The 22,793-nt window shown below is 37.4% G+C and overlaps 1 protein-coding gene across 1 annotated transcript in view; it reads right to left on the bottom strand.

The window, feature by feature from the left end:
* Positions 1–2,952: 2,952 nt before the first annotated feature.
* The window catches only part of LOC131041173 (single-stranded DNA-binding protein, mitochondrial), a 74,927-nt gene continuing 55,086 nt past the window's right edge, over positions 2,953–22,793 (bottom strand). Inside the window, exons 3-7 of the mRNA XM_057974166.2 lie at positions 10,544–10,713; positions 10,153–10,361; positions 9,807–9,907; positions 3,515–3,574; positions 2,953–3,330 (exon numbers count right to left, since the gene is read on the bottom strand). Coding sequence (XP_057830149.1) covers positions 3,314–3,330; positions 3,515–3,574; positions 9,807–9,907; positions 10,153–10,361; positions 10,544–10,713 — 557 coding nt within the window. The 3' untranslated portion in view covers positions 2,953–3,313. The remainder of the gene's footprint in view (positions 3,331–3,514; positions 3,575–9,806; positions 9,908–10,152; positions 10,362–10,543; positions 10,714–22,793) is intronic.

The following is a 22,793-nucleotide window of genomic DNA, read 5'->3' as shown; positions in this document are numbered from 1 at the left end:
TTGATCACCTAAAACTTGTTCATCTTCATTATCCTAATCTATGATAGTAACATGGTAGTATCTAAAGTCGCCTAAGGTCACTCTTAAAGGTTTTTAAATATTGGATGAGAACCACTAGGTAAAACTGCATTAACACTCACATTTTGACCAATTACACATAATATTCCATGCCATGTGATGTGTGGGCAGTCCAACAAACACCGTCATTTTGTTAAAAAAAAAGTTCAAAAAGATGGAGAAACAAGCCACTAAACCCCAAGTGTTGTTGAAATATGCAAAAAAAAAAACTACGATTTTCAAAAACAAACCATTAAAAAACCCTTGGTTGTCATAGGAAATCATGATTTTTGCTGGAAAAAATCACCAAAAACCAACCTCTCAATCTCGTGCAAGTCTAAAACAAGCAACCCATCACCCCAAGCAAAAAATCTACAATTTTTTTAATACAAATAGTCAAAAACTCAAAGAAATTTGTTGAAAATGTTGTTAACGTGTCAAAATTCAGGATGGTGAGAAAAATCTTCAAAAATCAAGCAAAAAGACCCTCAATTTGAAATAGAAATTGCTTGGAAAAATCTCAATCACCCACAGCCAAAACAAAACTCCTAATATGCGACAGAAACATGAAAAATCGCCACAATTGCTGAAGAAAAATTGGCCAAAAATTCCACAGAACAAATCACCCATGATTTTAAACCAAAATCATGCAAAATTTTGATGAAAAAAGACATGAAACTGATGGAAAAAAACCACAAAAATTTTAATAACAGGTCACAATTTGCACCAGAAAATGCCCATAAAATTTGTAGAAGTGAAAATGCAATTTTATCAAAAAAATTGTCAAAAACTATTCAAAAAAAACCCTTGCAAATTTCAACGAATAATCCCACAAACCTTTTTAGAGAAAAAAGAATCAAAAAACTGCCACAAATTTATAAAAAGGAATCATCAAAGCTTTAAAAATTGTCAAGACATTCGGTATTCAATATTCAAAATTCACAAAGGACTGAAAGACTCCTTAGATAAGAGATTACAAAACATCTATCCGATAAGGATAAGATCAACTAAGAGAATAAGGAATATACCTAAAGCCTATCCTAACAACTTAATTTACTATTATAACTAAATATTACAATATTATTTTAATACCAATATCTCTTCCTAATTTTAAGATAGATCACATAGTGTGATATAAAGTGTTGATGCAAGAAACTTGTAAACACATAAATACAAAAAGTCTTATGTTCACTATCATAAATTGAAATAATATGATTGCACACCAATAAAATCTCTTGTTTGAAGCATTGCCCATTCTTATCCAGCATTTCTGGGTTGTGTTGAATGATGAAACTAACATGTTAGTGGTGCAAGATCACTATGGTAATTCTCATTTACTATCTTCATTCAAGACCCTCGAAAGGATGCTACAAAAAATCAAAGAACAATATGGGTTGAACTGCAAGTATAAACAATTTCTAATATGTGTGCAATCATTAGTACCTCTTAAGTTATCTATAAAAATTTGTATTCCCAAGTAATGCAAACTTTTTAAGGATTGGAGATGGTTGTCATCTACACATTTCAAATATCTTCTACACATTTTCAATCTGTGGCATTGGAATATCATTCCTCGTTTCAGTCATACTTGGAAATGCAAGTTTAACTCCAAAAAATGACCAAAAATGAGTGCACAAATATGGAAATCAAAAACTGATATGGATACACAAAAAATTTTGGCCTGGAAAGTTTTACATTATAAGCTACCTGTAGGAGATAGATTGGAATGCATTATGATTCAGTCTTTTAATTGTCTTTCTTATGTACTAAAAATATGAGACATATCTTTTGGGATTTGCTTGTTTGTCATAAAACAATAGAATGCTACTTTTAGAAAAAAATTCTATTGTTCTTCATCATAAGTTGAATTGGAAAGAAGCTGCATTTGGTTCTGGTCTACATAATAATGTGACTGCTAATTCAATTAACAAGTGACGTTAAAACATTTTTGGACAGCCAGATATATTTCTGTGTTCTCTAGCAACTATTTTCAAGAAACTGGGACACTAAAGGCTTTTCTCTGACATATGTTTTTAAGTTGTTTTTTGTTTTTGTAGCTGTAAAAAATCTAAGAATGTAATGGCCATGGATCAACCATTACAAATTCAAGACTAGATTAAACAGTTTCAAAACAGCAACAATCTTGACATATGTAAATTGTTTCAGCTCAAGGTTTAACTCTTGTTTGTTCTGGTGTTCAGCCTTATGTATAATCGTTTTCATCCTTGAGAGTCCATAATTTAAATCTCATTCAGCTAACTCCTGTTTTTTTGTAAATTTGCTTTGTTCAATATAAAAAAATTAAAAAAAAAATCCTTCAAATGTTGAGATAGGTATTTTATTACATTTATTCATCATACTCAGTCTTTCCTAGTACTAAATCCTCTCTTATTTTCTTTTATGATTGATACATGTGAATACCATACACACAATACGAAGTTAAAAAAATTAAAGTTTCTATAATCAAACCAGGCCACTATTTGACAAGATTTTAACATGATTCACATAATCTAACGAATCAATGCTCTCCTCAACCCCATATGCTAAATCCCCGCAAGCAAAAAGATGCATTGTGAAAAATTATGGCCTCAAAAAAATTCAGAGAAATGCAACATCTTCAATAATTGCAAACATATATATTAGCAAGGACCTTAATATGTGAAATCAATCTCATCTTTTCATGAATTTCTCTATTTGTTGTTTGTTCAAAAACATAATCCTCATGAATTTCTCTATTTGTTGTTTGTTCAAAAACATAATCCGCTCAGGATAGTGTTTCCAAGAAATAGAACTATTTGCTTGTTCACAATTTCTTGATTGTTTCAGAGATGGGAACTATAATGAATATACAATCTACAATAATGAGATGGCGAGCATCAATGCAGAAGCAAAACATGAGGAAGCAATAAAATGCCATTTCTTGACCATTGTTTCACACAAGTCTCTAACAAATGAGCAATTCAATAAGAGTTTCTCTATAATATCACAGCAGCTGATGGTAGCTCTCAAAATCCCTACAGAAACTAAGTTGAATGGCATGATAATATCTTAAACCAACCTAACATTATCACATCTACAAGAATTTGCCATTTAAGTAACAAATACTTAGATATTGAATATTCCATAAGATTTGCATAAATATAGCATGTAGGAGGAAAGCTCCATTTGACATGGATCCAAAGTTCCTTGACATGAAAATCTTGCGAGATACTTTTGAGACTCCCCAACCTTTATACACAATAGTGTTATGGCACCACTAGAATAAGTTTTCCCCTGTTTCCAGTAGTATAAGACCGAGCAGCAGTGAATTCATTAATCAAATGTGCAAATACATAAAATAAAATAGAAAAGGAAATTTCCCATTTCAAGAAGTGATGCATTTTACCCAACAACACATAAAACTACAATTATGAAAGGAAAATTTACATATTGAAAAAAAGCTATTTAAATATCATACCCAGTCCTTCAAAAGAAAACTCTTTAACTGGTTCTGATCCATTAATTAGACGGATTATACCTGGACATAACGACCAAAGTAATTTAGCAATAATAACCAAAAAACCACCAAAGTAATTTAGGTACAAATCCCGCTGTAGAATAGGTAATAAAAACGTATCTATATTCTCATTGAAGTAATTTAGGTACACATCACAAAATTCAGTGCTAATAATGCCTGTAATTTGCATTTATAAATTATGTCGTCATGTTGATTTACTACATCTAACACCTAAAATAGCTACAGTAACAACATTCTGGTATCAACCCTGTAAATTGTTTAGGATAATTAAGGGTGAAATTTTGGTTGGATAAATAAGGACCCCCTAAATCCTAAACAATGTCTTCCACTACTCCCAGAACAATATTCCCTACCTCTTGGGGTTTGAGAGGAAACAATTATACTCCCTAGAAAACCAAATTGCAAACTCAACTTGAGTTTCAAGATTTGTGTTATACTTTTTCTGTAACATACCACCAAAACTGAACAAGCCATTGCTAATCAAAATTGGTACAATAAGGGAATTAAAAGGCCAAACTCATTATGTTGTTCAATGAAAAATAAAAATCAAATTCTTCATTCGCAGTTACATTGTTTGCAAACACAAAGTGGTGAAAACTAAATATTTTTTTTCAGAAGATTTGCAAAGATTAAGACATCACTGCAAGCTTCAGGGGAAGATAGATGACTCTCTTGTACACATTGTCTTGAGAGTGCTGCCCCTTCATTTCACGTGTTTGTTACATGTTTCAATGTGGCTAGCAAAATGCCATATTTTGAAGACTTGGTGAATTTGTTTCAACAAGAAGAGACAATTCATGATGAGACCTTAGACTATGAAGACAATCAGGCCCTTGCCTCTAAACAGAAGGGAAAGAAACCTGAAAGTTAGAATGGTCTATCAAATTCATCAAAATTCAAACAAGAAAACTCTTCTACACAAAAAAGTGTCTCATTTGTGGAAATAAAAGACAATCTCCAGGAATGTTCATACAATTCCTTTGCAAATAGTAAATCTAGCTAGCTAAAGCCACAAAAACAATCTCTAGGGGAACAAGGGTGATTTTATAGTCTCATCCCATCAGCTTCATATGAGCAAATTTCCCTTGGTGATGATACATCCTATGAAGCATAGGGGATTGAAGATATTTCAGAGTCACTCAAAACTCATAATGTTGGCTTACTAAGGTTCTATATGTTCCAAGCTCACTAAGAACCTCCTGTCAATAAGTCAGTTGCTAGAGCACAACTTAAAAGTTGAATATGACCATCATTACAGTGAGAAACTGTAATATCCCTTGGTAAATTTGACCTTGCTGTGATGATTTGAGCTCCAAGGAATATTGTCAAGCACTTGTCTTGCAGTCTGTACTTACTGTTCTTTGTTTCAGTTTGTATAACCTGCGTGTTATGCAGTCTGGACTGCTAGTATAACTTGCATGTTATGCAGTTTTTACTTGGCATATGACTGATGAAAAACTTCAGACTTCTTTAAGAGTATTAACCTGTAATATTCCTTGCTAATATAGGTGTGAAAACGATGGAATCCAACTCAAGGAATAATATCAAACACTTCACATACAAACACTCAGTTTGCTGGTCTGAGTTCTAGTCTCATATAATATTGTTTGGGTGACAACACAGCATCAAAATTGACTGCAAATGATCCCTGGGATGTCTAGGCTTGAAGTATAATGCATGAATAACTTCTATTTAACCCCTCCAATGCATATACATGACTTTCAAAGGTGTAATGTGCGATTACAGCCAGCAGACATAAAGACAAACATTTGGCATGCGAACTACAAACATAATGAATATAGATATAAGATCATATAGAGAGCTGCGACATCCATCTCCTTAATTATTTGCAATCATCAATTACAATGAACAAGTAGTTACTTGGACTCTTATCATTCAATAATATTTCAGATTAATGGCACCTACAACAGCAACATATATATAAGATCAATGCATTACAAATACATCAAGAACCTGGCTGAATGATATGGTCTGCTACAATAAACCTCTGTGCCCAACGTTGAATTAACAAAGCCCCATAATTATTCTGCACTTCACAAAAAATCTGCTCAAAAACCTTGATCGATCTTTCTCCAATTTGCACAAATTTGACTGCTGGTTACAGCCAACTCAAAAGCAACCGTCGGAAGATATTTCACCACCTCAGGTAGCTACGCACTCCAATGCCAAAAAGCTCTGAAAACTTGCAGAAACCCTTGGTCTTTCCAAATCCCAATGCTCTCCAATATCAAGTTGAAAGAAATAACAATCACATAATGAATTCGATTTCATTTGCAAAGACTTATATCTCCTCATGAGGTTCGATTTCCTCCAAAAGCATTTAAAATAACATTTAAAATGTTATTACGTTAAAACTTAGGAAATCATTTTTATTCTCAATAATATTGGACCCCATAATTAATTGTAATAATGGCCCCCGTTCAATGATGATTCAACCCTCAAGTGAAATTATAACTTTATAATAAGCCATTTAATGATTTAATATTAATTTGGCCACTAAAATATTAATAACTCCCAAAATACTTAACATTTTGTTATGTCGTCACAAATAGGAGTCCATCCTGCTTTTCCCCATGTGACCATATGCTCTTTCTAAAAACAGAAAGGTCCCCTCTAAATCAACTTATGGCTTACTATAAATAGTAAGTGTGGCAAATCTATAGCAAATGAAGTCCAAATGATGCCAAACGAAGACCAAACCGAAGCATACAAAACACTGGAGAAGATACAAACCTCTAGAAACCCTCTAACCATCCTCATTAGCCTACGAGGGTCTGAAATGATAGGCTAATCATCCAAAAATCCGTGTCTGCAAAAAAGGGAACATTACAGAAACTATCTTAGTTGAGAGTCTGAGACAAGACTTGCAATGGTGTAGTTGTTGCTCATGCATCAGGGGTTGAAAAAATGTTTCAATGAGTTAATACCACACATAAACAAAAGGCCCTTGCAGTCAAAACTAATTCATCCACTACTCTTTGGATAGAAGATTTGGCAATCTCAATTTTAGCCATCTTCCTACATTGAGTAAAAGACGTTTGATGTGAGGGCTTCCCTCCGTGCAAAAAATACAAGTTCTTTGCTCCAATTTCTCACTAGGAAGCAACATCAAGCTCCTTTTCCCTGTTGTAGAAACATGAATCTTCAGTCCCGTGGAGTTAGTACCAGAGTATAATGCGACTCGCTTGGACTCATCAAGACTTGGCGAGTTCGAGGCGAGCCAAGCTGGCTGAGTTTGGGAGACTCGACCTCCAAGTCTTTCCCAAACTCACTAAGTCTAGAGACTCTTCGGACTCACCAAGCCTTGGCGAGTGCCAACCCAAAGACCCACCAATATTTTTTTATTTTTTTTTAATTACAAATCTCAATGCTTGTTTATTTATGACATGCCCATCTAGGATTTAAAAAAAAACACATGAAAATGGTGTGCCCCATGAAGGTCTAGGTCATTTTGAAGGTCTTCATTTGGGCTTGATATCGTTAAAATCTCAATTGTAAAGGGATTTTTTTTGTAGTTTTGCACAGCCTGGTCCAAGGAACAAGAAGGAGATCTTTCTGCCTTCTTTTTGGAGAAATAAGAAGGATCTTTGTGTCTCATCATTCTTTGTGGGATTTTGTATGGTTCTTACCATAGTAATGAACTTGCCCAAATTCGCCAAGACTCGACAAGTCCGAGGTGAGTCAAGATAGCAGAGTCTGGGAGACTCGGCCTCAAGCTCAGCCGAATCTTTCCCAAACTCACCGAGTCTGGAGAAGTCTAGGCCTAAAGACTGGGCCATTTTGATTTTTTTTTTAACAAACAAAATTTCAATGCTTTTTTGATTTAGACATGCCCATATAGGATTTGAAACAAAAATATGAAAATCGTGTGCACTATGAAGGTTTGTGTGGTTTTGAAGGTCTTCATTTGGGTTTGGAGGCGAGGGCTCCGCCCATTGACCCTGCCCTATATCGCAACAGGGAACGCGCCAAGGGTGCTGCCCACAGACCCCACAAAGGGCGCTGCCCCTCAACCTCACTAAGGATGTTGTCCGCAAACCCCTACAAGGAGTTCTACCCTCAACCCCATTTTGGTGCTGCCCCCAAACCTCCATCAAACTATAAGTCTAAGCAAGTAATAGACCAATGATGAATCATGAACATAACAATCTATAAAATACATATCCCTTGTTGCAAATATCTGTATATTCACAGTCAAAGCCACAATCAAGGATTATTGTGTTTCATATATCGGAGAACTTGATTAGTATAAAGGACTGCCAAAGGCAAAGTTGGCATGCCACAGTCCTTGTACTATTGAATTTAACTTAAGTCATAGTTGGCAAGAAATGCCATTTTCATAATGCCAAATGTATCGATCATGCCTTGCATAGACAACTCATAGAAGAATCTCATCTATTAGTATCCTAGCTAACGTCAAAATAAAACATAACCATTTATCTTTTTACTTAACCACTCTTCTTTGTTAATGAGCTTGTCAACAAAAGATGCAGTATTGAAGGCTTCAAAAAAAATTACAAATAAATTACTCGCTTGAATATAAACACCAAACATTGAGACAAGCAAATATCATGGCTACATCATCACCCATTTTAGACTTATAATTTTAGTTTTGATATTTATTTTGAACCCATGGATTTCATATTCCATGAGCGTTGTATACATTTGACAATATTAATATATATAAGTGTGGCATTTCCTTCAGCTACAATTTGTGTTTATACTTATGTGATCAATGTATACTTTATGTGATCAAATTAGCTTCTATTTGATGATGTTATTGTATCTGTAAGGTTTATTACTAAAGGGTGCATGAAACAAGTTTTAAATCCTTAAAAACCTCTTAATTTCTTCATTTTTTTCAGTTTGCCAAGTCTTTGCTGAGTTTTTGCACCAAGTCAAAAATCAGCTTGCCAAGTCTATGTCGAGTCCAAGTCTCATAACTATGGTTCTTACATCTAAGATGAAACCATTTCTTTTGCTTTTCCTTGTAGATTTGAGTGAGCACAAAAAGTTAACCTTCGTTCATTTTTAATAAAATGTGGGGGATTAAACTCTGTTCTTTTATTTAGTTTTACACATAACCTTTTCTTTTTTTTTTGTTATTTTTCCTTTTTGTTTCCTTTCTATACTTTCTGGTTAAAAGTAACAAAAACCCGTCATACGAGGGAGCTTATCCACTCAAAAGCAGAGGAAAATCACCTGCCACATTATGATTTATCCCGTTGTTGCAAGTTCACATCGATGCCCATGGGGCAAGTCAAAGAAATAATTGCAGGAACCAATTCACTTGCTAATAAGTTCAAAGCTTGATTCTAAATCATCACGCACTACAAAGAGGGTTACTTTAACCTTTGTCACCAAAAGAAAATGAGCATTCAAAGTTGTTTAGCATTAAGATACAAATCAAGAATGTTAAAGATGATGTATTTTTCAGTTCTTATTCCCAAGCTAAACCTTATTTCACAAGATTTGGTTGAAAATTTTGGAATTGAAACTTATCAACACCCCAAGCCTTATGCTTTGGGCTGGATCAAAAAAGATTTTCAATTGTCCACAAATGGGCAATGGGGATTGAAGTTTGTTGTTAACCATAAATTTGTTGATGATGTGGTTCTAGATGTTGTGCCTATGAATGTATGTGGAATTGTGTTTGGCAGCCCCTACATATATGACAGGAAAGCTGTGTACTAAGAAGGTGGACAATGCTTCATATTGAATGCTTCCTCCACACTAGATTTTAAATTAATTCCCCCAAAAGGACTACCATGAACACAAACCCCACCCTAAAAACTCTCTTTTAGAGTACTGAAATGCCGAAAACAAATTCCACATGAAATTCAAAACCAAATATAACTAAAAAAGAAAATCAAACACAAAAATCATCAACCAGTAAGGGAAAACCAAAATTGACAAAACGCAGCTCTTTGAAGAAGATAACTTTTCACTTCCCCTCACAACCAAAGCTCCATCAAGAGATGTAATCAAGTTCTCACCTAAATGTAATGGAATTCAAAATTCACACAGGAAGAAAATCTCAAGTAGCATATTGTCTTGAATGTGACGAAGGATCAAATTACTACAAAAGGTGCAATCTGTATCCTACTTAACAATGTGAAAGGGTTTTGTTATATGTATATTTCACCAATTGCTCAAATAGAGGATAAAACAAGCTAGCTAATTTGCTAAACCAGGAGAGAAGTTTACATACCATTACGTCGAATGCAAATTTCTGGAACATTCCTAACTTGGCCATTGATGTTATCATTGTAGACTCTCATTTCAATATCTCCTTCAACATACACACATGCACTGATCCAAAGCATCAAACCATCCGTGAACACACAAGGAAAACTAACCTCTAGTAAAAATACAGACTACTACATACTCTAAAATACTGAAGTGCCTTTGAAGTGTTTGACATTTCCAATTTATTTGTTTCATAGACAAAACTTACAACGATCCTTAATCAAAAACTAGTTTACCTTAACCAAATATGAAGGCTTCCATTCAGAATCCAGATAAATACAAGTCATTAAAATCCAAATCTTACATACTTTTTAATCAATTGCTGAACAACGTATGCTCCAAGTTGTTCGTTGTGAACGGCAATTCTGTGCCACTGCAATGGTTTGCTGGCTCTGTCCATTCCAATCGTCCTCTGGTCAAACATACCATCTGTTCCTACAGTAAAGATAGTCACAGTTCGACCATTCCTCAATATTTTCTGTACTGGTGTTTGTCCCACTTTTCCACAAATAATGGCCTGCAGAAAACACCCAATACATTAACAAGAAATGTTGGAATTAGCACATATACATGAATCTTGTAGAAGTGGATTTTTCTCTAACCCAAGGGTGATGATGCATTCCCTTGAGCTCTTTGGATGAATGCCAATTTCACTTAACAGCCAAAATATAAGATTAAAGAAAATGAAAAGTGAAAAACCTTATGAACACCACGAAAACCCCATCCCTTCCTAGGGTCCACACCTTGTGGCTGTAATTCTCTTTGTTCTGTATCAATTTCATCATTTCCTCTTGCATCTTTGATTTCTTTCTCTTCGCTAGAATCATGAGTAATAGTAGAGTACCCCAGTTTCTGAGCTCCAAGTAAACCTGCAACACAATTGACTAATAATGGATTCCATGCACATAACTTAGAAGATAAAGATGCATCCAGGCTGAAGTTCTTAGTAACTAGAATGAAATCTAGAGTCTAGATGTTGCATGCAAAAATAGAAATCCTATTTAAGATTAATAACTCATGCTGAATAAACCAGGAGAGTGGGGACTTTAATCCATCATTGTCCAATGTGAGATAACGATATTTCATGTGATTGTGTAAGAAACGTGCTATCTCAATTTGCAGATATATTGTACATAAAGATAACTTCTACTGTACCTTGTCACATAAACAGCATACAGGTAGAACAATACTCAGTGATAAGTTGGTAACCACAATAATTAAAATAATATTACCGTTTAACTTTAAGCAATATTAATGAATAGCATTGGGGCCTGTTGAGAAATTGGGGGAGCTCATCATCATCTTGTATAGAAAAAGAACTGAACTGCAAAAGTCGAAGATGGCAAGAGTTGAAGATGACAAGGCTGACTGTCCCATAGGCTATTTAATGTTTAGCCTCATGGATGTTAAAAGATTTTCTTCTTCTTCTTCTTCTTTGGGGAGTTAATTTCAAGGATATGTATGTGTTCAATCACAAAATCTCTCTCAAATTTTAATAAGTCATACTTGAGATTACATTAAATCGCATGCAAGAGGAGGCTCCACTAAGGACCTAAATATCATTAAAGACTTCCTTCCTCCAATGTCTATTCTTGCATCCCAATGTTATGCTTTGGTACATGCAAAAGGTGGTTCTAGTGAATAGTGTGATATATAGCTTGGTGAAGCCGACAAACACTACTATTTTAAGTCAGCAGATATTTGGGAATCTGATAGGATTGTAGTTGAAAAACTCGGACTCGACGATGACTTGGCTGCCCCAAAGTTTTTACAAACTCGGGACTCGCCAAAAAACTCGAGAAAAAATCAGCAATATCTCAGCAAATTTTTCGAACATTTGAAAATATATAATTTCTTAAAACATTCTTTGAAAACACCATACTAACTCTTGTCATTTTCCAATAGTCGTTAGGAACCGACCTAATACATTTTTGTGTGGGGATTTGCAATGTCTTGATATTCAAAGATACTCGTTCATGCATTTAAACAATCAAAAAATGAATAGATGGTGTAGACTATATTTCAAAATAATAGAACATATCAACATATAACAAACTTTGAACATAAGATTTCTTTTTGATGCATTAGAAAGATGGAAGCAAAAATAAAAATAAAATTTGAAAAAATCAATAGATAGAGAACAATTAAAATAAAGCTAAAAGAAAATGATGGAGATAAAGTTGAATGAAGATATATATATAATTATTATTGAAAAGTAAATATTGCATATATTAATAATATAAAAAATATAATTAATACAAAAATTGAACAAAAAATCTAGAAAATCGATGACTAAAGTATGCAAATTCTTAAATATTTAAATAAAAAAAATGCAACACGGCTAACATCAAGGAAAATTACACAGACGCGGCCAAGTCACGTCTAGTGGCAATATTCTTGCATAAGAAAATGTGTGCCGCACTCGGCATTGTGCGGAACTAGTCTGACAAAGAGCTTTATCAGGAGCCCAATTCCACTGACAACATTTATGTTGATTTACAACCATGGAGAGTAGCGGAATTAAAGTACCATCAATTGCCTTTAAACTTGCTCTCTTGTGTAGTGCGGTATCCGCGGGAAGCATAAGCTTATACTGGGGTCAAAATGGCAACGAAGCCACTCTTAGTGTATTTGGATCCAAGGGGTTTTCCTAATGAACCGATAACATAGAAATTTAAAACCTAATCTGGCAAGTAAAAGAAGTAAAAATTGCAATTTTCAGCAATTTTTTGAGCAAAGAATCACAGCGATTTTTAGTAAAAAACATTTGCAAGTAAACCCGCAAGTGACTCTCTAGGGTTTCTGACCTATGAGTACTCTAATCCGGCAAGTGAAAGAAGTAAAAATCACAATTTTTGGCTGTTTTTTGAGCAAAGAATCGTGGCAAATTTTAGTAAAAAATCATTTGCAAATAAACACACGAGTGACTCGCAAGGGTTTCCAACCCAACAACAAGTTACAAGCGAGTTTTTCATCTATGTATATATAGGATAATCATTGGAAGAAAGTTATATACAGTTATACATTTAAACTTTGTTTTGATTTCCATCATTCTTTTTTAAATCTGACTCCCCACCACTACAATGTTTATAATGATCCTTTAGCCTTTTGTGGCATTATTTCACCATTATGATTGGGACCTGTAAAGTAATTTGGTACCCTGAGGTCAAAATCAATATTGTGTATTTCGCAAGTAAGGACACTGAAATCTATGACACACTTATCAAACCAAGGCTTGGTCGTTTGCACCCAAAGACCAACACAAGGTATGACTACAGACTTTATCTTAACATGGTTACTTTCAAAGGAAACAATGCATGTTGTGAATTAACTGCATAGTCCTTCAAAGGATGTTGTTTAATTGGGCACATGCTCTTACGATTTTGGGCTGCAAACCATTACCGAGGAATATTATAACAAATCTGCCATAAGGTAATTGTCATCCATAATTATGCCAAGATTTAATTTTGTTTCAAATTGATGCATAAGCAAGCCTAGTTATTTCCAGCGGGTATATTCCATGGTTGCACTATTAGAACCTTTACAAAATCACATTGTTTTCTCTCATTTTTTATCAGTAAAGTGGAGCAGTTATGCTGCACTCCAGCAATCAGCAATTACTATTTAAAAAGATGCCCCAGTCCCTCAAGCTACCTCAACAAGCATCGATACCACCTACAATGGATGTCAATCCCCATGATGTGCAAATCAAGGAAAAAATAGAGAACATCTTAAGCATGTGGGAATAAACAAGTATTGCAAGTTGCAACACACAAAATACTGCTGAAGAAACCCTCCAAGGGCAGAAAACTCTAGAGAGAGTGAACACCGGCTCCTTATGCCACTAATCCACAGTAATACAAAGTGATTGCATCACCCTCTTGGCTTTACAAAGCTCCAGTTCACAGTGTGACCTCCTTCACACCTGCATACTGTCCTGAAGATTAAGTATGACTACAACAACTGCTACAGAAGCAAAAAGGACTATAACCCCAAAAGAATAGAGGACTATATGGAACCCTCACACAAATCTGGAACTTCAATTGTACCTGCAACTACTATTTGCATGAAGGGAAGGTATTACATACACATGCAACAGTCCTGTGACGGACTGTAATGTCCCCAACTAGGGATTACCTGAATTTCATCCTAAATTAGTAATTCCATAATATAGTTTATCATTTTTTCAAATTATGAGAGTGACTTAATCTATTCATTAAATAAACTTACGAATTGACGAATAAATAGATGGATTAATAGCACATATATTGCAAAGAATGATAAACATGTCTTTCTACCTATAACCAATCATAGTTTAGTTTGGTAGGAAAGCTTTGAGAGGGTGCCTGTAAACTGCTCAACCCAACTAAGCCCAAGAGCACGCAGCGTCCCATTATGACAACTCACCTCTTGGCCCACAAGAGGCAGGAACGTCCCACTATGACAATTCCATCCCTTGGGGTGGCCTACTTAGCTTGGGAGAACCGGTAAACTGCAATTTCCTAACATACTTCCTCCATTCATTCCTTTGATTGATTACGAGATAAGACACGCATATATCAATAATCTAAGAAAATATAATCAAGTATATATATATAATATAATATCAAGCCAATATAAATCTTGCTAACGTCATTATCATATATAAATCTATTATCCTTATTCTAATTTGAATATATATATAATTATATTACCAATATATTTGGTAATTACCTACTATATAAATTATTAACACCACTTCTACCTATTGTGGCTGTAAAAGAAGACAGATCTGACATGCGTCAGATCTGGTCTGCCACAGTAATGAAATTAAATATGACTGTCATCGTATTGCAGCCTATATTAATAGTATTATTGAATTCTGCATAATAACATTATCAAGCTTCATATATTAAGCATGCGTATTAAGCATATCCCCATGCATACCACCAAGAACACAAATAATACTGCCTGTAACTTGATAACAATTCTGATCTGATCAATGGTGATGTCACTAGATGCTTTTGATTCCTTCCCTTTATATTTCTCAATTTGAGGGAGAGGTCACACCTCTTCATCATGTATGCCCTTTGGCAAGAGACATACCCTTTCACCATTAGCACCCTTTGAAAGAGTGCAACTCTTCATTATTTCTACCCTTTGAAAGGGACACAACCTTTCATAATCAGATCTGCACTTATTATTTAAATCAGATCTGCACTTCTCATTTCCAAATTATTCCCCCTCTCAAATGAGGTTTTCTTCTCCCTTTTATATCTCATTGTTGAGGGAGTCACAACTTTTCCTTTCATGTCTTTTTTAATTAATCATATTTAATTATATTATTTTATATTTTAATTTAATTTTTAATGTTTTAATTTTTTTATTATCATTTATTATTAAATTCTATTTCAAAGTGGGGACATTACACAGACTAAACTAAGAATAGAATGGAAGTCAACCCACTTCTTGTTAGGAATTAGTGTTCACATGGGTTAGAACGTAACATAATAATGTGAATGGATGAGGTAAAGTAAGTTGTAATAACAACTCACATACTTATTATGGGAATTTGGACTATTACATCATTCTTGTAGTTGTTAGTATTGTTAATTTATTTGTATAAACTTATTAAGTTGTTAAAAGTTTAAAACAACTCATATTTAGGGGAGTGATTATTGGAGGTATAACAATCCTCCTATACTATAGGACATTCCACTAAATATATGTAATGTATATGAATGAACAAAAATGAGAGATAAATAGAAACGTACTATTCTGTAAACTCTCCCCTAATCTATGTCATGGTATCAAAGTGCTACAATCCTACTCTGTGAAGTTAAGTAGATTGTGTGGAAGAGGAAACTGTGGCAGCAGATTTGGGAAGAAATACTCCATTTTAGGCATCTAGACTAGCAAGGAAGGGAGTGAAGATGTGGCTCTTTTCTGATATGCAATAACAAAAATTGCACAGCCTGTGTGAAGATTCATGCAAGAGAATCGACACACAGACTTTTTTAGTCAACCAACACCCTTTATATATTTTTATGAAGCAAAATTTATAGATTATGTTCTCAATGTCATTGAGAAGATGGGATTCAGCAATCCATTAGCTGGAAAGGCAGGAGGTAAAAATTTAGGCGAAGGTCCTGTTATCACAAAAGCTTGCACCCTTGCTGAGCTATCAACTCAGCAACCTTGAGAAACATGGAAACAACCCCGAGGTGTGGGACCCTGCGCAAGGGGGTTGAATCTCCGGAGAAGGCCGGCTTCCTTCTCTATCTAGGTGCAGGTGTTGAAACAACTCAACACTTCAAAGCTAATTACTAAACCTATCCTAACAACTTGCAGAGGAAAGGGAAGAGAGAATTGCTTAAAATGAAAGGAGGTGATGCACCAAGAAGAGATGGTTCCTCTCCCTACCGAAGTGACACAAGTAATTAATTGAAACACCCTGAAGATGCACAACTTTCGGTTATATGAGTAACCCCTATGCATAGATGAAGGTTAGAATCCACTGAATGCCAAGAGGGGAGAAGGATTCCCAAAAGTCACACTCAGAAAACCAGTTAACACAGCATATATGAAGAGAAAGAGCCACAACATGCACCTATGATGAAGGTAAGAAAGCATACACAACATACATAGGTTGAAAGAAGGCAAGAATAGTGTTCTTCAATTAATCATAAGGCCAAACACCAATCTTATAGTTGCAGAAATGCAAAGATTACAAGTCTTCAAGAGAAGAGGAGAGCATAAGAAAACTCCAAGCAGCAGGGAGAGAACCCCTTACAATGAGGCTTAACGGCCTTATATAGAAAAATGGGTTACAATGGTAATCATGACCCCTGCATGTCAGTCTGGAGGTGCAGGGAAGTGCATGCACTTGACTTGTACATGCAAGCAACCTAGCCATACCCACAAAGGGCAATCCTGAGAAGGTGGATTGACTAACCTTCCAAAGTCAAGCATGCCATAAGTCACCAAGCATGGCCCCGTACCTCCCTTGATGGATATCCTGCCAAAAACATTAAATGCACCCCTGTGGCTCCACCAAAAAAAAGTGCATAAGTCACCAAAGTTGTCAGAGCATTCAAAGCCTTGAGTGTTGATCACGCCATCTGGAAGTGTCGCCAGATCGGAAGGAAACTCGGAGACTTCGGAAGCTCGGACTCCCGAAGTGAAGAAAACAAGGGAAGGAGCAAGGAACTTCGGAACCTCGGGGTTCCAGAGTTCCGGGATAGGAGAAAGGAGGGCTAGGAAAGGAACTTCGAAAACCTTGAGGTTCTGGAGTTCCGAAGGAACTAGGGAAAGAAGGCAAAAGGGGAAGGAACTTCGGAACCCCGGGGTTCCGGAGTTCCGGGGAACTACTCAAAGAAACTCTGGAACCTCGGGGTTCCGGAGTTCCGGGATAGGGAGAGAAAGGGCTAAAGAGAGAAGGGGAACTTCGGAAACCGGAGTCACCGTAGTTGGGCAAGGAACTTGGGAACCTGGGGGTTCCGGAGTTCCGGGGTAGAAGGACAAGGAACTTCGGAACCTGGGGGTTCCGGAGTTCCGAGATAGAAGACTTAGGAACTTGGGGAACTTCGGAGACCGGGGTCTCCGTAGTTGGGTAACTTCGGGGACCGGGGTCTCTGTTGTTGGACAAGGAACTTCGGAACCTGGGGGTTCCGGAGTTCCGAGGTTGAAGAGAGAAAGGCTTAGGAACTTCGAAACCTGGGGATTTCCGGAGTTCCAGGGAGAGGAAGGAAGAAGAAAAGCTAAGGGAAGGAAGGGAACTTCGGAAACTTGGAGTTCTGGCGCAGGAAAGAAAGAGGCTAAGCCAAAGAAACTCAGAACCTCGAGGTTCCGGAGTTCCGGAGGAGAGAGAGCGCCAAGGAACTTCCAACGAGGCAACACTTCAAACCATGATTTCACTGCTTTTCTCCTTGATCAACTGGGCAGCGCTGCTCCATAGAACATATCTCTGATAGATTCTTACTGATGGACCAAGGGTGTCATAAAATGACAAGAGGTCCCATGCAGTGGCTTATCTGTGTTTCCTAATTAAATTTTGGGAGTTTAAGAGGAGAATAGGCAGCAAAATGGTTTGCAACACCGAGTGAGAAAATTAATTTTTGGGTTGTGGTTTGAACGACTGTTCAATATTGACATCTCACGAACTTCAACAACACTTCGACAACATTTGTGGCAGTTCAAAAGCACTTCAATAACAACTTGCCCGAGCCATAACTTCCTAATACAAACTTGTAATCAGATGCCCTTTTTGAAATTGCATAGCTTTCTGAGAGAAACCTGTTATCACAAAAGCTCGCACCCTTGCTGAGCTATCAACTCAGCAACCTTGTGAAACATTGAAACAACCCCGAAGTGTGGGACCTTGCACAAGGGGGTTGAATCTCCGGAGAAGGCCGGCTTCCTTCTCACTCTAGGTGCAAGTGTTGAACCAACTCAACACTTCAAAACTTACTCCTAAGCCTATCCTAACAACTTGCAGAGGTGAAGGGAAGAAAGAAATGCTTGAAATAAAAGGAGGTGATGCACCAAGAAGAGATTGTTCCTCTCCCCACCGAGATCACACAAAGAATTAACTGAAACGCCCAAGAGATGCACAAACTTCAGTTGTATGAGTGACTCCAATGCATGTATGGAGGTTAGAATTCGCTAAGTGTCAAGAGGGGAGAAGGATTCCCACGAGTCACACTCAGAAAACAAGTTAACACAGCATATATGGAGAGAAAAACCACAAGACATACACCTATGATGAAGGTAAGAAAACATACACAGCATGCATAAGTTGAAAGAAGGCAAGAATGGTGATTTTCAATTAAATATAAGGCAAATGTCCAAACTTACAGTTGCATAAATGCAAGATAAATACAAGAGAAGTGGGAGAGCATGGGATAGCTCAAACCAACAGGGAGAGAACCCTTTACAATGAGGCTCAACAGCCTTTATATAGAAAAAATGGTTACAAGGGTGATCATGACCCATGCATGTCAGTCTGGAAGTGCAGGGAAGTGCATGCATTTCCAGAGGAACTAGAGAGAGAAGGGAAAGGGGAAAGGAACTTCGGAACCTCGGGGTTCCAGAGTTCTGAAGAGAAGGTGAGGGAACTTCAGAATCTCGGGGTTCCGGGGAACTATGCAAAGGATCTTTGGAACCTCAAGGTTCTGGAGTTCTGGGGAAGGGAAAAAGAAAGGAACTTCAGAACCTCGGGGTTTTGGAGTTTCGGGAGAGAAGGAGAGAAACTTTGGAACCTCGAGGTTCCGGAGTTCCGGCAAAAGAAAGGAGAGGCAGCAAGGGAAGGAACTTCGGAGCCTCGGGGTTTCGGAGTTCCGGAGAAGAAAAAGCGAGAGAAGGGAAACAGAAAGAACTTCGAAACCTCGAGGTTTTGGAGATCCGGGGAAGAACAAAAGGCCAAGGGAGGAACTTCCTCCGAACAAGGCAACACTTCACACTTCATGATTCTTCTCTCCTTGATCAACTAGGGCAGCGCTGGTCCATGGAACATATCCCTGATCGGTTCTTACTGATGGACCAAGGGTGTCATAAAATGACAACATTTTTGGCGATTTCTGCGGGATGCTTGCCTGCTAAGCATGAAGTCCAGAAGCCTTAAGCATCCATTGGGCACTGAGTCATTGAAAAGACCGAAAACATGTGTGCCATCACTTGGAGGAAAAACTAGAAACTAGAGTGCACACCCTCTTAAGGAGAACGTGGCATGTGCATAAGCACTTATGAAACCAAAACAACTTCTAGTCTAATATTTACATAGTTATCAACACCCTCTTATGAGTCTTAAGTGTATGCATAGCTTGAATTCTAACCTCCTCTAGCTCCATCAGCTCTGCTAGCCTTACTGTCATGGCATCATTCTCTGTTAATTCCAGCTGATGTGCTAGTTCCAGAGAGGGTAACTCTAGGGAAGTTAAGAGTCTTGCTTCCTTCCCATATACTAGCATGAAAGAGGAGTTACCAATCACCCTCTTAAGTGTGATCCTGTCAGCCCATAAGGCTGTCTTCAACTTGATATGCCATGCCCTCTGATTGTCTTCAATTGTCCTTTTAACTATCTTGATGAGGTTCTTGTTGGAAGATTCAGCTAAGACGTTACCCTGAAAGTAATATTTGGATGATGTCTTCAAGTATACACCATGCTTAACTGCCCAATAACTGATTTGGGTTCCAACAAATGCCCTGGCATTGTCTGATATGATGGTGGAGGGAACATCGAATCTTGTCACAATTCCCTCAAGGAATTCCAATATTGAGGCCTCAATGCAACTGCCTCTATCCACCTAGTGAAGTAATCTGTTGCGGCCAAGATCCACTTATGACCAGCACTAGAAGGTGAGTTTATCATGCCAATGAAGTCTAAACCCCATTGTGTGAACGGTTGATCTGCTTGGATGGGATGAAGAGGTAGGGTAGCTAGTGTTTGCTTCCCAGAGAAGAGAGCACATTTCTTGCAATTTTTCACCCATCTATGTGAGTCACTAAATAAGGAAGGCCAGTAATAACCAGCCCTCATTATTTTGATAGTCGTAGTCCTTGCAGAAAAGTGGCCCCCTGAAGAGCCATCATGAAATTCCTCTAACAATCTACTAACTTGGATTTGCTCGATGCATCTTAGTAAGACTCCATTAGAGTCTTTTTGGAAAAGAGTGTCATTCACTAAGACATAGGGAATGGACTGCAACCTGAAGTGTCTTCTTTTGGTCCGGTCCAGACCTTGGGGGTATCTACCTTCCATTAAGAAGGTGGTCATGTCACTTACCCAACTGAATTGAGTGTTGTTGCCAGTTGGTTGATCCTATTGTAACACAAGGGCGACCTCTGAACTAGTCTCAAAAGATGAGACAAGTTGTTCACATAGGCCCCTGCCTCTTACAAGCTTGGTGATCTTGATGTTGATGTCATATTCCTTGACTTTGGTTATCCACCCAGCCCTCTTCTCACTGATATCCTTGTTTAGAAGGAAATCCTTGACACTTGCATGCGAAACTAAGAGCTAGATCCTGTTGTTGGACAGCATATACCTAAACTTTTTCAATGCCCTTACAACAGTGAGGACTTGCTTTTCTACATAGCTATACCTAAGCTCATAGTCCTTTAGCCCCTCACTAAAGAAAGCAATAGGTTGCTCCAAATTATCATCGTTCAGCTGTGTTAAGACAGCTGAGATGTTGGATTCTCCTCCGAAGGTATAGAGGATAAAATCCCTTTCATAATTAGGATTAACAAGGGTAGGGGCCTCAGAAATTGCTTGTTTGATCTCTTCGAAACCGGCCCTTCCTTCCTTGGTCCAACTGAAAGCCAAGTTTTTCTTCAACATGGAAGTGAGGGGTTTTACCATGGTGGCAAGGTTGGGAATGAACCTCCTCACAAAGTTGATCCTAGCAAGGAAACTTTGCAATCCTTTCTTGTGACTGGGGAGTGGAAGAGAAAGAATAGCCTCCACTCGCTCTAGATCAATGGTCAAACCCTCCTTAGATACGATGTGTCCTAGCAATCTTCCTTGATCAATAGCAAATACACACTTGCTAGGATTCAAGGACTCACCAAACTCCCTGCATTTCATGAACACCTGCTCAAGATGACCAAGATGGTCAATTGCATGCTTCGAATAAACAGTTATGTCATCAAGGTATACAAGTACAAAATTTGCTAATACACCCTTGAAAGCCATGTCCATTGCTCTTTGGAACATGGCACCTACATTCATTAGCCCAAAGGGCATTTTACAATAAGCATAGGTACCCCACTTAATAGTAAATGCAGTCTTGTATTGGTCTGATTCTTGGACCAAGATCTGATTGTAGCCTGAATACCCATCCAAGAACGAAAATCTTTCTGAGCCACTGACCTTTTGGAGAATCTGCTCCATAGAGGGAAGGGGATAATGATCCTTGAGGGAGGCTCTATCGAGATCCCTAAAGTCTACACATACCCTGATTTCCCCATTCTTCTTCCTTATAGGAACAACGTTGGCCACCTAGGAGGAGTGCTTGATAGGGAAGATGATATTGGCTTCTATGAGCTTGGTCAACTCCTTCCTCATTAGTGGCTCAATTTTGGGGTTTATTGCCCTTTGCTTTTGTCTAACTAGCTTTGCATCTGGGTCTAGCTCTATGGTATGTTGGGCTAAGGTAGGGTCAAAACCCTTCGAGTCTTCATAGGTCCAAGCAACTATGTCATCATATTGTTCACAAAGCTCAACAAAGACCTCTTGCTCGATTGAGGAACACACCTTGCCCAAGTTCAAGGACCTACCCTTAGCAACAACAACTAGCTTGTAATCACCCCTCTTTGCAGCCAAGTTCATATTCTTCTTCAACTAATCATCAGAGTTGAAAATGCCTTCCAAGGTAACTAGACCTTTAGGCAACTTGTTGGAGTTGAGCTGCATGATTTAATCTCCATACTAGTTTTGCAGCTTAGACTGATATTTAGCAGAAAATTCTACTTCATTTTGCAAGAAGTTGACGACCTACTGATCGTTTTCAAACCCTTGCCAATTCACCTGATTGTCCGGGACAGCAGGCCTCACAACAAGTCTGATGTGTTGCTCCTTCTCTCTTGCAACATGCGTTGGTATGTCGAACAGAGCACCAACCGCTGCAAACCTATCAACATGCTTGTTTTGACCCATAGGAATGCTCTGGATATTGAAGGCCTGAAATCCTTCAATCAAATCCCACACCCTGTGTTTGTATGATTTGAGTAGGTTGTTCTTTGGGCTCGGATGTGTTTAACAACCAACTCACTATCTCCAAATACTTGCAAAGATCTGATCTTTCTACTTTGTGCAAGTTGGAGACCTTGGATCAAGGCTTCATACTCAGCGACATTGTTGGTGCAACCAAATTGAAGCCTAAAGGAGCAGAAATATTTCTCTCGCTCAGGAGAAACAAGCATTACCCCGGCACCTACACCATTCTTGTTTCTTGAACCATCAAAAAAC

This window comes from Cryptomeria japonica, chromosome 3, assembly GCF_030272615.1.
Source record: "Cryptomeria japonica chromosome 3, Sugi_1.0, whole genome shotgun sequence".
In the NCBI taxonomy this organism is placed as follows: domain Eukaryota; kingdom Viridiplantae; phylum Streptophyta; class Pinopsida; order Cupressales; family Cupressaceae; genus Cryptomeria; species Cryptomeria japonica.
This window is presented reverse-complemented; position numbering and strand designations above follow the sequence as displayed.